The following is a 13169-nucleotide window of genomic DNA, read 5'->3' as shown; positions in this document are numbered from 1 at the left end:
TTTTTCCTATTCAAAATTCATTATTTATATTTTTTTTTTTAGTTTTATATTAGTAACAACAAATCAAAATTTGGTTATGTTTTTCATAATATATAAATTATATTTATGTAAGGGTGAAATTGTGTACATGTATCCGCATTTTTTATTTTTATCATTTATATATATATATATATATATTTAATATTAAATAAACAATATTAATATTATTATAATATATTTTAATAAATATGAATAGGCAAAACATATAAATTATCTAATTAGAATAATTTACAAATATCTTTAATTAAAAATAGAGAAAAAAATTAGAAAAACACTTTTCAAAACAAAATTTTATATTTTAAAAGAAAATTTATAGCAATTGAAAAAATAAAAATAGTATAAAAAGTACCAATATCTTTAATTTTAAAATAATTTTTTAAAATTAAAAAATTGTTTTATTAACGTTAAAATTACAAAATAATATTAATAAATTAATAAAATATTAATAAATATAAAATTAAAATTTTTCGTTGCATTCTTGTGCTTTCGACGTGCTCATTCAATTTCTGGTTCCAATGTCCATGAAGAATTCTCTTCACACGCGGTAGATGTATGTACTATACAAGAATTGAAAAGTTAGTAATTCATTCTTCCATTTCGTAACGTTTTGCATCTGAGATTCATTTCAGAGATTTTGCTAGAATTCTTACTTCAATTCTGGTTCGTGGGTTAGACGTCGACGATCACAATCCTGAAGACGTTGTCGTTTCAGGTGTTGTTTTGCTTTAATGCACTTTATCTCATGAATCTGTTACTGTATATTAGACATGCAAACACAAAAAGATAAGTTATAATATGATCACTTAGCATGTCAATTCTAAAAATGTTCTTTAGAGTGATGGTTTGTTTGTTCTTAGAGTCAAGATTCCCCAGATGATATTTAGGAAAAGAATATAAATATAAGAGACTCCTTAAAGGAATAAGTATGTTTACGTTTACGAAGAAACTGGGGCAAAGAACAGATTTTGACGCTACGACTGAAGTTTGGGGTTCATGATCTTCACCTACCAAATTGAGGGGAGTATTAAAGATATAATAATTATCAAATTATACAAAATTATTGTATACAATATTGTACGATATTATATGCAATTATATGCATCTAATTTAAAAATGATAAAAGCCATGATTAGTGGATACCTACCTAATTAGCTTGTAATTTATATGTAATATTGTTTAATGATGTTTTTTTAATGATGTTTTGCCGCATTAGTTAAAAAATGTAAATCTTTTTAGAAAAGGATGAAACAAAAGTATGTATATCACAATTTCAAGTGTCGATGAGGGATAAAAATTTGAAAAAAATGAAAAAATTGTGGAAAAAAAAATCAAAGATAACAACGAAGAGGAAAGAAAACTGTTTAGAGTTTGCTAAAAAAAATATGGTATTAATGAAAAGGTGTATCGTTTTGACACGAGATTATAGAGAAATTTTCAGAAATGGATTCAAATCTTGGTTAAGAGGAAGTACGCCAAATTCTGACTATTAACTTGTCAAAATTTATTAATAGTTGAGGTCAGCCTCTGGATTACAACATCTAAGTCACGCGTACAATATGTAATCAAAATTGGAAACCAACTCATGTCGTTTTAATTCTTCCATTTAGGACTCAAATACAATACTAGAAATATGAAATTCATATCCCGTGCAACATTTGAGTTGATGATACTTTTGAAAAAGAGTATAAATATAAGAAGCTCCTAAAACAAATAATGCAATTATATGCAACTAATTTAATAATGATAAAATCCATGACATACCTACCTAATTAAGTTATAATCTATATGTAATATTGTTTAATGATTTTTTTTGTAATAATGTTTTGCTGGATTACTTAGAAAATGTCAATTTTTTCAGAAAATGATGAAACAAAAGGATGTACATAACAATATCAAAGTTTTTATGAGTGATAAAAATTTGAAAAAAGCGAAAACATTGTGGAAAATAATTAAAGATAACAACGAAGAGGAAGGAAAATTGTTTAGAGTTCGCTAAAGAAAATATGGTATTAATGAAAAAGTATATCGTTTTGACACAAGAGATTATAGAGAAATTTTCAGAAATGGTGACTATTATAACTTGTTAATAGTAGAGGCCAGTCTCTGAATTACAACTGGTAGCCATCTAAATCAATCGTACAATCGGTAATCAAAATTGGAAACCAACTCCTTTCGTGACAGTTCTTCCATTTAGGACTTAAATACAATACTAAAAATTTGAAATTCATGCCCCGTACAACATTTGAGTTTATGATACTTTTGGAAAAGAGTATAAACATAAGAATTTTCCTAAAGGAATAGCGAGCATGTATGTTTACGAAGACACGAGAACAAATTTGACGCTACGAAAAAAGTTGGGATAAACATACGCAGAACAGAGAGGAAGACGAAGTCGTAGTCATAGTAATTGACCTAGGCGACGTTGTTATTCAAGATATCGATCTCGTTCTCCTATGCGACGACATTATAGATCTCCTTATTCAAGGTGTCGATCTCGTATCCTTATTCAAAAACACATAGGAGTCAGAGGGATTAGTTGTCACCTCCAATATTTGAAATCGTATCCTTTAACAAGCTTGTCTATTCCTATAGGGAATGCATGCATTATGCAAAACTTGTTTATTTTCCATCTCATTAATCTGGTGGTTTGTTAATGTTGGAATCTATAGTTGATTGCTTGCTTGAAAGTTTGAAACATGGAACCATGCTCCAATTCGTGTTGTTTGGAGGTATGAATAAATTTGCTAAAATTATTCGTCTTTGACTGAGAAGACAAAATAGGTTCTGCGTGTAAAACTTGTATAAAAAGATTTTGAAAAAAAAAATGTTACTTGCATACTCAAAAGTGGCAAAGTCACCCGTTTACGAATCTTCAAATACTCCAATTCACTATGAATTGTAACTATATTTGTTTTTTTTACTGGAGCTAATTTTTTCTTTTTTTTTAAATGGGGTTCGTTTAAAAAAATTACAAAAATGAAGCAAGTCGTGTTAATTTGTCATGACTTCATATGCAGAAATCGTACTAAATTGACACGTCAACCTGAATCTGTCTCGTTAACTTGAAGTTGTACAAATTTGACACGACTTTGTCCACGTCATTTTTTTTTATATCGAGTAGTGAGTTATGTAGTATTTGATACATAATTTTTTGAGGATGTTAGTTTTAAGTAATAAAAAAAATAGATAATCGTGTATGCATCATGATTGATGGTAACGTTATATATTTATTTGAGAAGTGTTATTGTATTTGGAAAATAAATAGAGAATTATTTTTGTGGATGATTTAATTCCAAATAAGTTATAAAGATGTTCACATTATAGAACTGAACCTCACAATAAAAGTAATTGTCCGCACAGATATGTTTAATAATAAAATTCAATTCTAAGTTTGATTATTAATTTCTTAATTTTCTTTACCTATGTATTTATTTTTTCAAAAAAATTATTTATCAATTTAATTTCAAATATTATATAACTTATAATTTTAATTTTAATATATATTTATTTTAAAAAATTAAAAAAAATATGACGTGGACAAAGTCGTGACTTCAGGTTGGCACGACTTGCTTCATTTTTATAATTTTTTGTAAACAGATCCCATTTTGATAAAAAAAAAATAATAATTTCACAGTGAGAAAAGAACCAACTATACTTGTTTTTTTTATTTATTTTTTACTTTTGTCGTGTATTTTTTATTATTTAGGAAAGGTGATATTATCAATTTTATAAACTGGACTGGCTAATTTACACTGTCATAAAAAAGTCAAACTTATATGTAATGGTGATTTGTGTTCTGTATATTGTTCTCGAATATCTATTATAAGACAAAGTCAAGACACATAAAAGAAATATCATCAACTTATATTATTATTTAAATGTGTGTAAATAAATTATGAGGTGTGAATACAATAAAAGATGAGTTCGAAATTCAATGAAAGATGAATGAGAATATAATTTAGGTCCATCGGAAATTACGTTCTAATATAACAAAAAAAAATAATAAAACATAAATGTATAACAATATAACAACAGATACATGTCTTTTGTTTAAATAATTTTTTATAATTTTATTCTTTAAATATATTTTTAAAATTTAAATAACTACTCACAATAAAAAATTATCTACGATAAAATTAAGAAAATTATTTACTTTATAATTACTTTTAATAAAAATCTTCTTACAATTTTAAAAAAATTATTTAATAAAATAAATAATTTAATAACTTCTCTTTATTTTAAAATAACTAAAACAATATTTTTAGAAATAATAACTATATATATAATAATATATTTTAATATATAATTTATCTTTTAATTAGAAGAAACACATTTAAATATATTTAAAAGTTTGTTGTGTTATAATAATAATATATTTTAAATTTATAATAATCATAATTTTATTGAATTATGTCATTAAAAAAAGCAGTAATTTATATTTTTATGAGTTTGTAGCAATACATTTTTTATTAAATGGGAGACCAAACTCCGGAATTATCTATAGAAGTTAAAAGAGTAAAACTAAAGAAATATTTAAAAAATAATTGCATCAAAAATATAAAACTTATTATATTTTGTTATCATCATTTTATACGTTCATTTGAAAACTAAAAATATAATTATTTTATTTTAAATTTTTTGTATATATTTATTTTTATTAATTAAATATAATATTTTATTATAAAAAGAAGTTCAAAGGTAGGGAAGTAAGACACACATTTAATCACAAATGATAACTTTTCTTTTTTTATTATTATTTACAATTCTTACCAGACTTATTATTATATTATTTACAATTCTTATAAAAATGTTAAATATTTGTATCCATATTAATTAAACTTTACTTCCACCTTGCATCACTTGTGCTCATTGTCAACGTTGATCCCTACCATACTTTTTTGTCACTCTCTTATGACACAACTTTTTCATACGACCGTAAGATTTTCATCAACAATTTCAAATTCATGTAATCACCAATCTACACGACAACTTTCTTTTAGTTTACGACACATATTTTTCGACCTAACTTTCAATTTAACAGTCAAAACCTAGTTCCAATTCCAATTCCTACGGTTCTACCAACAACCACACTGCACCTTCAATTCCATCAACCAAGACATTCAAACCCTAAACCAGTGGATATTTCGTCTACCATGATTGCATTGAAAATGCAACTTTTTGGTGTCAACGAGCATGCTTCGTCGATTTGCTTCGACTTCTATAAAATGGTCTCGTAAATTTTGATGACAAATCATAATTGTCGATGTTTTTGAAGTAATTCGTCATCAATATCATCCGATGTGACAACATGACTTAACGAGAGTGTTCTTTCTTAGTTACAAAGAAAAAAGAAACATACTAACAAATATTTAAAAAAAAAAACTTATTTCACAAAATATCATTTCATCATCTTTAAAATACAACAAAATATCATTTCATCATCTTTAAAATACAACAAGTAAAACAGGTTAGCATTATTTCTTTATTTTTATTCCTATATTCTTAATTCTTATCAGCATTATTTTATATACATATATGCCTTTTAATAATATCATTATTAATATGTATACCATTAACAGAAATCGACAACAGAAACATGGTGCAAAAAAATTTATAACATTTGACATACTACCTTTCATCAAATTTCCTACGGGGCCATGACAAATAATCAAAATATTTTCATTTGCCATTAAACAAATTCTTTGACACGCAGATGGAATTCAAAAAATCAATTTTTTCACTAAGAGAGATTCGGTGTGTGGATTTGCTACCCACTATCTCATAGCCATGCGGGTATCAGAAAAGCTGCATTCCTAAGAACGCAGCGATGGCGGAGTATCCACCGGTTTTTAGGGTTTGAATCGCTTGGTTGAAGGAATCGAAGACACTGACGTGATTATTGGCAGAATAGGAGGAATTGAAATAAGAAATAGGCTTTGACTGTTAAATTAAAAGTTATGGTCGAAGAACCTGTCAATGCCGTAAACTAAAAGAGAGCCATCGCAGTAGATTGGAGATTGCGTGAGATTGATGTTGTTGATGGACGTTACGTCGGACGAAGAAGTTGTGACCGTAAGAAACTGGCCGGGGAGCATGGTAGGGATCTTGGCGCCGGCGGTGAGGAGTCGGATACTGGACGGAGTGAGCGGGAGCGGCGCGAGGTGGAAGCGGAGGAGATCAAGGGAGGGTTGGGCAGATTTCTTGAACGCGGAATCGGAGGGAGCAAAGACGGTGGCTGAAGGACTTGGAGTGTGAGAGCCATTGAAACGAAGCCTGAATCTGAAAGAACGTTGGCGGCATCGGCGGCGTCAAATATGGCTTCACGCGGAAGAGCGCCGGCGAGAGAGAAGACTGCTTCATTTCTAATATTCAATTTCCATTTGGCGGGATTACCAACCCCTCTTTTATAAACCTCTCTATTCCCCTAACAATATTTCAAACAAATTGGGCTTATATGGATTTATCCTTCAGAGAAAGCAAAGGCAAATTCTTCCTGCACCATATCAATTTTAACCTTCACCATATCAATTTTTTAAATTTTCAAAACTACACTTATTCTAAATTAAAAAATTAAAAAATAATATTTATAATTGAGAAATAAAAAAATATATTCTGAAAAAAAAAATTCTGAACACAAAACTAAAAACACATTCTGATAAAAAAATTCAGAATTCAAAAATATGTTTCGAAAATTGAAATCCAAAATATTTCAGATAAAAGTTTCAAAAATAATTTTTTCTATTTTTGTGTAAGATTATTTTCGTCATTTAGGAAGAGTATTTTTGTTATTTTCTAGAGCTGATTGGATGCTTGCTGGAATTGATATGGTGGAGGGAGAAATTGCCGAAGGCAAATTGGACTTACCATTTTTGGGCCTACATGAATTGGTAGCCTGGGCCAATCTTTACCATATAGTTTCATTTTACGTGGAAGACCATTTCTTCCTGCACCTCCACATGTTCTTTCTCTCACCTCCATAATTTTCATATTTCCAAAAATGCCCCTATATGATATTTTGGATTACAAAATTTAAAAGTCATTTTCAAAATTTATAATTAGATTTTGGATTACATAATCTAGAAATCTTTTTTCAAAAACATGATTAGTTTCCCGATTACATAAATTGAAAGTCTTTTCTAATATGAGATTAGCTTCCAGATTTTGTAATCTAAAAGTCTTTTTCCAAATGTGTATCCATATTACATAATCCGAAAGCTACTCTCAAATTCAAACTTCCAGATTATATAATCCAGAATACTATTCTAGATTATATAATTCAGAATATGAAAATGACACAAAAAGGATAAAAAAGTATTTTCATATTTTATATGAAGTGTAAAAAAACGTATGAAGGTGCAGAAAGAAAAAATGCTAAAGAACTCATTCATACACACCGGTTGATCTAGATCACATATTTGTATCCTCACATCTCTTCATCTGATTTATATATCATAATATTTGTTTTCTACTAATAATTATAAATTAAATTAAAATAAATCTTACAATTATAAAAATATTTTTGTAAATTAATAACTCATTATTGATAATAACTTATTTATAATACATTTGAAAAAAACCTCAACCCATATCTCTTTAAACCACTATTTTCTTGTTCAAAAGTCAAAATTCTACGTGGATGACGGAAGATCATCTTTGCCCCCCCACAGGTTCATTTTGTTTCCCCTGAAATCATCACTTTAATGAGTTGAGTTTTATTAATTCAACTCTTAATTGTCATATTTTTCTTCTTTTACTATTTATCTCCTTTCTAATAAGATCACATTATTTATTATGTTCTGCATTTTATACGAGTGGTAACATGTGAACATCTTCATTTTATGAACATTTCACCAAGATTTCATGCTTTTCTATTACAGATATAACTCATCATACCTTTATCTTATTTTTCTTTCAATTATTTTAATAATTTTTTAAAATTAAATATATTTTTTATTCCTATACTATAATATAAAATTAATTTTTATTTTTTATCTAAACTTTAAATCATTCAAATACATATAATAGATAAATAATTGAAATGAGTCATATTATATATATAAAAAATATTTTTAATTTTGTTAAAAAATCATTATTATTTTAATACTTCCATGATGAAATATAATATAAAATTATTAATTTTATATTAGAAAACTTATTTCAAAATAACTACCTAGTTCAGATAACAAGACGAACAGGTAGTCAAATCGAAATGATATTTTTAGTTCTTATTTTCGTATTTTTATCTTCATTGTTTTTTTTTGTGTGTTTACCAAACCAAAAGAAAAAATGATAAGGACAAGCGTCTAAGACAAACATATGAAGGCAAAATGTGGTGTTCGTGCTCCTTCGGACTTCTCTATCGAACATGGTAGAAGCAAAATCTAACACGTATACCTTTTATACACTAATTCTAATGATAGAGACTTAATGCTCTTTCTTCCAATAATACCTTTTCTAAATTAAGTTAATAACAATAAATACTATTATTAATTAACAATTGGACAACATAACATACCAATCATTTACATGTGCAGTCAGACTTTTCAACCGTCCACCATTTTTAAATTCCATCTTCTTCTCTATATGCTCGTAAAAATATGATAGTAGATAAATACAGTAAAAGGTCAATTTATTTTCGAATTTACAAAAATAATGTAAGGTAATAGTGAGAGAAAAGAATGAATATTATATGCACCTATTACGAAGTGGACTTTAAGCCTAACTCAACTCCATAAAATCGATTCATAGAGTTGAAGTTTACATCCACTTATATACAATGAAAGACTCTAATCGATCTTCAACAGCACCAACTTAAGTTTTAAATACATTATGCATGTGTCTTTAAAAATAATGTAAGCTGAGAAAATCTTAAGTAAAAAAAATAAATATAAAAGAAGAAAAAGATTATTTTTAATTTATTAAACTATAGAATGATTTGAGACTGAGGAAAAAGGCCTATAAATTTGGAATGAGGCAAGGAACAGAAGGGAAAACTCTTTTTTGTTATGGTCCCAAGTCTCTCTCTAATCTCTGTGTGAGTCTCTCCAACCCTTTTGAGGATTGAAAAAAAACATGGAGGAAAGTCTACTACAGAAGCATGAAGAAGAAAGTGAAGAAAAAAGAGTTACATGGAGTGGTTTCAGTGAAGAAATGAGAAGGATAAGTGTTATAGCAGGGCCTATGGTGGCTGTGGTTTTTTCCCAATATTTGTTGCAAATTGTTGCAACCATGATAGTTGGTCATTTGGGTGAACTCTATCTCTCTAGCGCCGCCTTAGCCATTTCCCTAGCTGGGGTCTCTGGTTTCAGTCTTCTTGTAAGCTCCTACCACTTTCTTCTTCCTCTTTCATTCATTCTTCTTATTAGGTCTAAATATCATTTTGCTTACTTCATATCATATTCTGTTGGTTTCTATAAACATTATGGATGGTACCAGACACACACAAACAATTTTTTTATGAACAAAAACATGGTTGTTGTTTTTGTTGCTGTGAAACTAACATATGTGGTAGTGTTTTTAATGATTCAACTTGGCACTTGGGTTTTAACTTTCCTAATGGGTACTATAGTTTTAGAAAGAAATATGATTGTGCAACCAAAAAGGAAATAATGACTCACTTCACACTTGCTATTTATTCATTGTATACTTTTTTTATGTCATGTCATATCAGTTGCTTTATCATTAAAAAGTATGTTTCTAATTTATTCATGAGAAGTACTGTTAAATAAAACGTAAAACCATGGATTCCATTATTTTCAGTAGCTAAAAATAATTCAAAATTAGCATGTTCTTTTATCACTATGTTCGGTTTCTATCACTCACACTGGGTACACCAGAGTGTCCAGCATCATTGTTACAGCACTACGGGACCAGAAGTGGCATCACGTGTGAGACTGTAGCACCACAGGAACATGTGGTTTTTAATCCATTGCATTGTTATCTTATTCATGTGATGAATATTAATATTGAGAAGGTGACAGACTATTCTGTTGCATACCTTACCAAACTTATCAATACATGTCTGCATTTAGCAACCTTAGATAAGCACTTGCGCAAACATTTAGGAGATGTCATTAAAATAACTATGAGCATGTTCCTCAGCTTTTAAAAAATAATTTATGAAAATATCTTGTAACTTGTAACAATATAGTTTAATGTCATTTTTAGTTTAGTTATAGAAGAATACATGATAGTTGTTTGAATCAAATTCAATATTATAAAACAAATTAGTAAGATAAGAGTTGTTTGTTCCTCTTAATACTTTGACTGTAACACTGATGTTTGTGTTTAGTATAATTAGTTATCTTCTGCATCAACTGTTTCAAGCAAGTAATTCAGTAACTCAGTGGTTGATGATTTACGTATGGTAACAGATGGGAATGGCTAGTGGACTAGAGACCATTTGTGGACAGGCTTATGGAGCTCAGCAATATCAAAGAATTGGAGTGCAAACATACACTGCAATTTTCTCTCTCTTATTGATTTGTATTCCCCTGTCTCTCCTTTGGGTTTACATAGAAAGCATACTAGTTTTCATTGGCCAGGACCCTCTAATTTCACATGAAGCGGGGAAATTCATAATTTGGCTTCTACCAGCACTTTTTGCTTATGCAATTCTTCAGCCATTAGTTAGATATTTCCAAATCCAAAGCATGCTTCTTCCCATGCTTGCAAGTTCTTGTGTCACACTCATTATTCATATTCCTCTTTGTTGGGCCCTGGTGTTCAAAACAAGGCTGAATAATGTTGGTGGAGCATTGGCAGTTAGCATTTCAATGTGGTCAAATGTGATTATTCTTGGATCATACATGAGATACTCTTCTGCGTGTGCAAAAACCCGTGCACCAATTTCTTTGGAGGTGTTTAAAGGAATGCAGGAGTTCTTTCGTTTTGCCGTCCCTTCGGCAGTAATGGTTTGGTGATTAATCTTCCTGTTCAGTTAATATTTTACATATTCATTTTATCAGATTATACAAAGTTTCCACGTCCAACAAATTTTGTATAATATATTGAGCTGTTTCTCCAAAATTAGTATTTAACATGCATTTTTTTGTATCCATGTTGATGAGGACAGCCTTGAATGGTGGTCATTTGAGCTGCTTGTATTGCTGTCAGGGCTGTTACCAAATCCACAACTTGAAACTTCAGTTCTATCCGTTTGGTAAGAATGTTACAACTCATGACCTACAATTTCCTAGTGCTTCCAATTTTCTCTTTATGAGATTTCAAGAGTTAATGTGACTGAACTGATTTTTTGTCATTTTTCTACAGTCTAAACACTATTGCAACTCTTTATACAATACCCTTTGGAATTGGTGCTGCAGCAAGGTTACACCATAGGCAGAACCTTCATTCTACACAGTTTATAACATGTTACACTACCTTGAGTATATATCTAAACTAACTATCCTTTCTCCTCTCTGATTATAGCACAAGGGTTTCAAATGAATTAGGAGCTGGAAATTCACATGCTGCCCGTGTTGCTGTGTTAGCCGCAATGTCTCTTGCAGTCATTGAGACATGTGTAGTAAGCACAACACTCTTTGCCTGCCGCCATGTTTTTGGTTATATCTTCAGCAATGAGAAGGAAGTTATTGATTATGTCACTTTCATGGCCCCTCTCGTATGTCTATCTGTTATACTAGACAGCATACAAGGTGTTCTCACAGGTATAACCTTCCCTCTTGAGTATTCACCCATTTTATTATGGATAAATTTGGAATTTCAACAACTCATTTTACATAGAAGAAAAAGATTTTGTGAATGTATTTAACAATGCTTTATTGGTTCAGGAATTGCTAGAGGTTGTGGATGGCAACATTTAGGAGTTTATGTGAATCTTGGGGCTTTCTACCTTTGTGGGATTCCAATGGCTGCTATATTGGCATTTGTGCTGAGAGTGGGAGGAAAAGGACTTTGGATTGGAATACAATGTGGTTCTTTTGTTCAAACTGTTCTACTTGTTGTCATAACCAGTTGCATAAATTGGGAAAATCAGGTATAAAAGCTCTAACCTTTCTCTAAGAAATGATAATCCATATTCTGGGTTCAACTTAATTTGATTATTTATGAGGCTCGGACACGCCTATTAAATGACGTTTTCGTGTCGAATACATGTACTGGACATCAACACTAGTAAGATATTCGTAAGTCATTTATTTGTAAAGTGTCTAATTCAAAATATATTTGTTGGAATTCTGAAAATTTTAACTCAGTTCCAAAGCAATTTTAAAAATGAAAAATTTATTAATTTTCTAAAAACTCAAATTTATTATATAAATTTTTATTATAATTATAAAAGGAACAAATCTTTTTAACCAGTCATGAAATAATTTTTTTACTACAAAAACTAAAATATAATTATACACATAAATTTTTATTATTAATTTATATAATTTATATATATATATATATATTAATTAGTTTCCGTGTTCTACGTTTTAGAAATTATCGTATTTGTGTCTATATCGTATCTGTGTCGTCATTATTGTGTCTTTATTATTGTTAAGGTGGTATCTTTTTAAACATTGTGTTTCAATTGTGCAGGCCATGAAGGCAAGAAAGAGGTTATTCGATGATGAATTGTCAGCAGAAAATATATTGGTATGAGAAGCCCAGGCCAATTTTTTATACATTCCATCACTATATATACTCCTCGTGTTGGAATGAGTTGTTGTTGGCTATGTGAAACCTTTTTGCATCTGATTAAGAATACTCAGAGCACTTTTTGTGACGATAACAGGATAATGATTAGCACTGCGTTGTTTAAAAACGTGAAATTGCCAATACTTTATGCTTGTCGTCTTATTCATTCAACTAAAATTTTGAGTTAGTGTAATCAGCACAAAATAATGTTATATCATTATTCCGATCACAAATCATTATATATACAAAAAATTTATGGCCTTTTTTTTTTGAAAATTTTGTTAAATTACTTGAGACCGCTGATTTATACGTTTTATTTGACCTAAGTTATAAATAAATATAAATTGAAATTGATATTAAGAAAACGGCTAATAAGTAATTTGCAGTTTTTATTTGTATTATAAAAATTTCTAACAAAAAGTAATTAGTTTCTTCTATTATATATTTAGGATATATTGTAATAACATTCATCGATCTTATAATAA

The 13169-nt window shown here is 29.1% G+C and overlaps 1 protein-coding gene and 1 pseudogene across 3 annotated transcripts; one reads left to right on the top strand and one right to left on the bottom strand.

Annotated features, from left to right (window-relative positions):
- Positions 1-5709: 5709 nt before the first annotated feature.
- On the bottom strand, positions 5710-6960 carry LOC137827965 (uncharacterized; annotated as a pseudogene).
- Positions 6961-8938: 1978 nt separating this feature from the next.
- Positions 8939-12811, top strand: LOC137828176 (protein DETOXIFICATION 12). 3 transcript variants are annotated; one of them, XM_068634638.1, is made up of 7 exons: positions 8939-9354; positions 10413-10957; positions 11114-11200; positions 11311-11367; positions 11470-11708; positions 11832-12037; positions 12586-12811. In XM_068634638.1, exons 1-7 carry the CDS (start codon positions 9112-9114, stop codon positions 12646-12648), a joined length of 1440 nt encoding a protein of 479 aa, XP_068490739.1. In that variant the 5' UTR covers positions 8939-9111; the 3' UTR covers positions 12649-12811. The 3 variants fall into 3 exon arrangements, 1 of the variants encoding a protein (XP_068490739.1); XR_016523082.1 differs by having other exon boundaries at positions 9004-9354; positions 10413-10952; XR_016523081.1 differs by having other exon boundaries at positions 9004-9354; positions 10413-10977.
- The last annotated feature ends 358 nt before the right edge of the window (positions 12812-13169 follow it).

The sequence above is a fragment of the Phaseolus vulgaris genome, chromosome 7 (assembly GCF_051622355.1).
Source record: "Phaseolus vulgaris cultivar YP4 chromosome 7, ASM5162235v1, whole genome shotgun sequence".
Classification (NCBI taxonomy): Eukaryota; Viridiplantae; Streptophyta; class Magnoliopsida; order Fabales; family Fabaceae; genus Phaseolus; species Phaseolus vulgaris.
The sequence above is the reverse complement of the archived record's forward strand: the minus strand, read 5'-3'. Positions and strand labels throughout refer to the sequence as shown.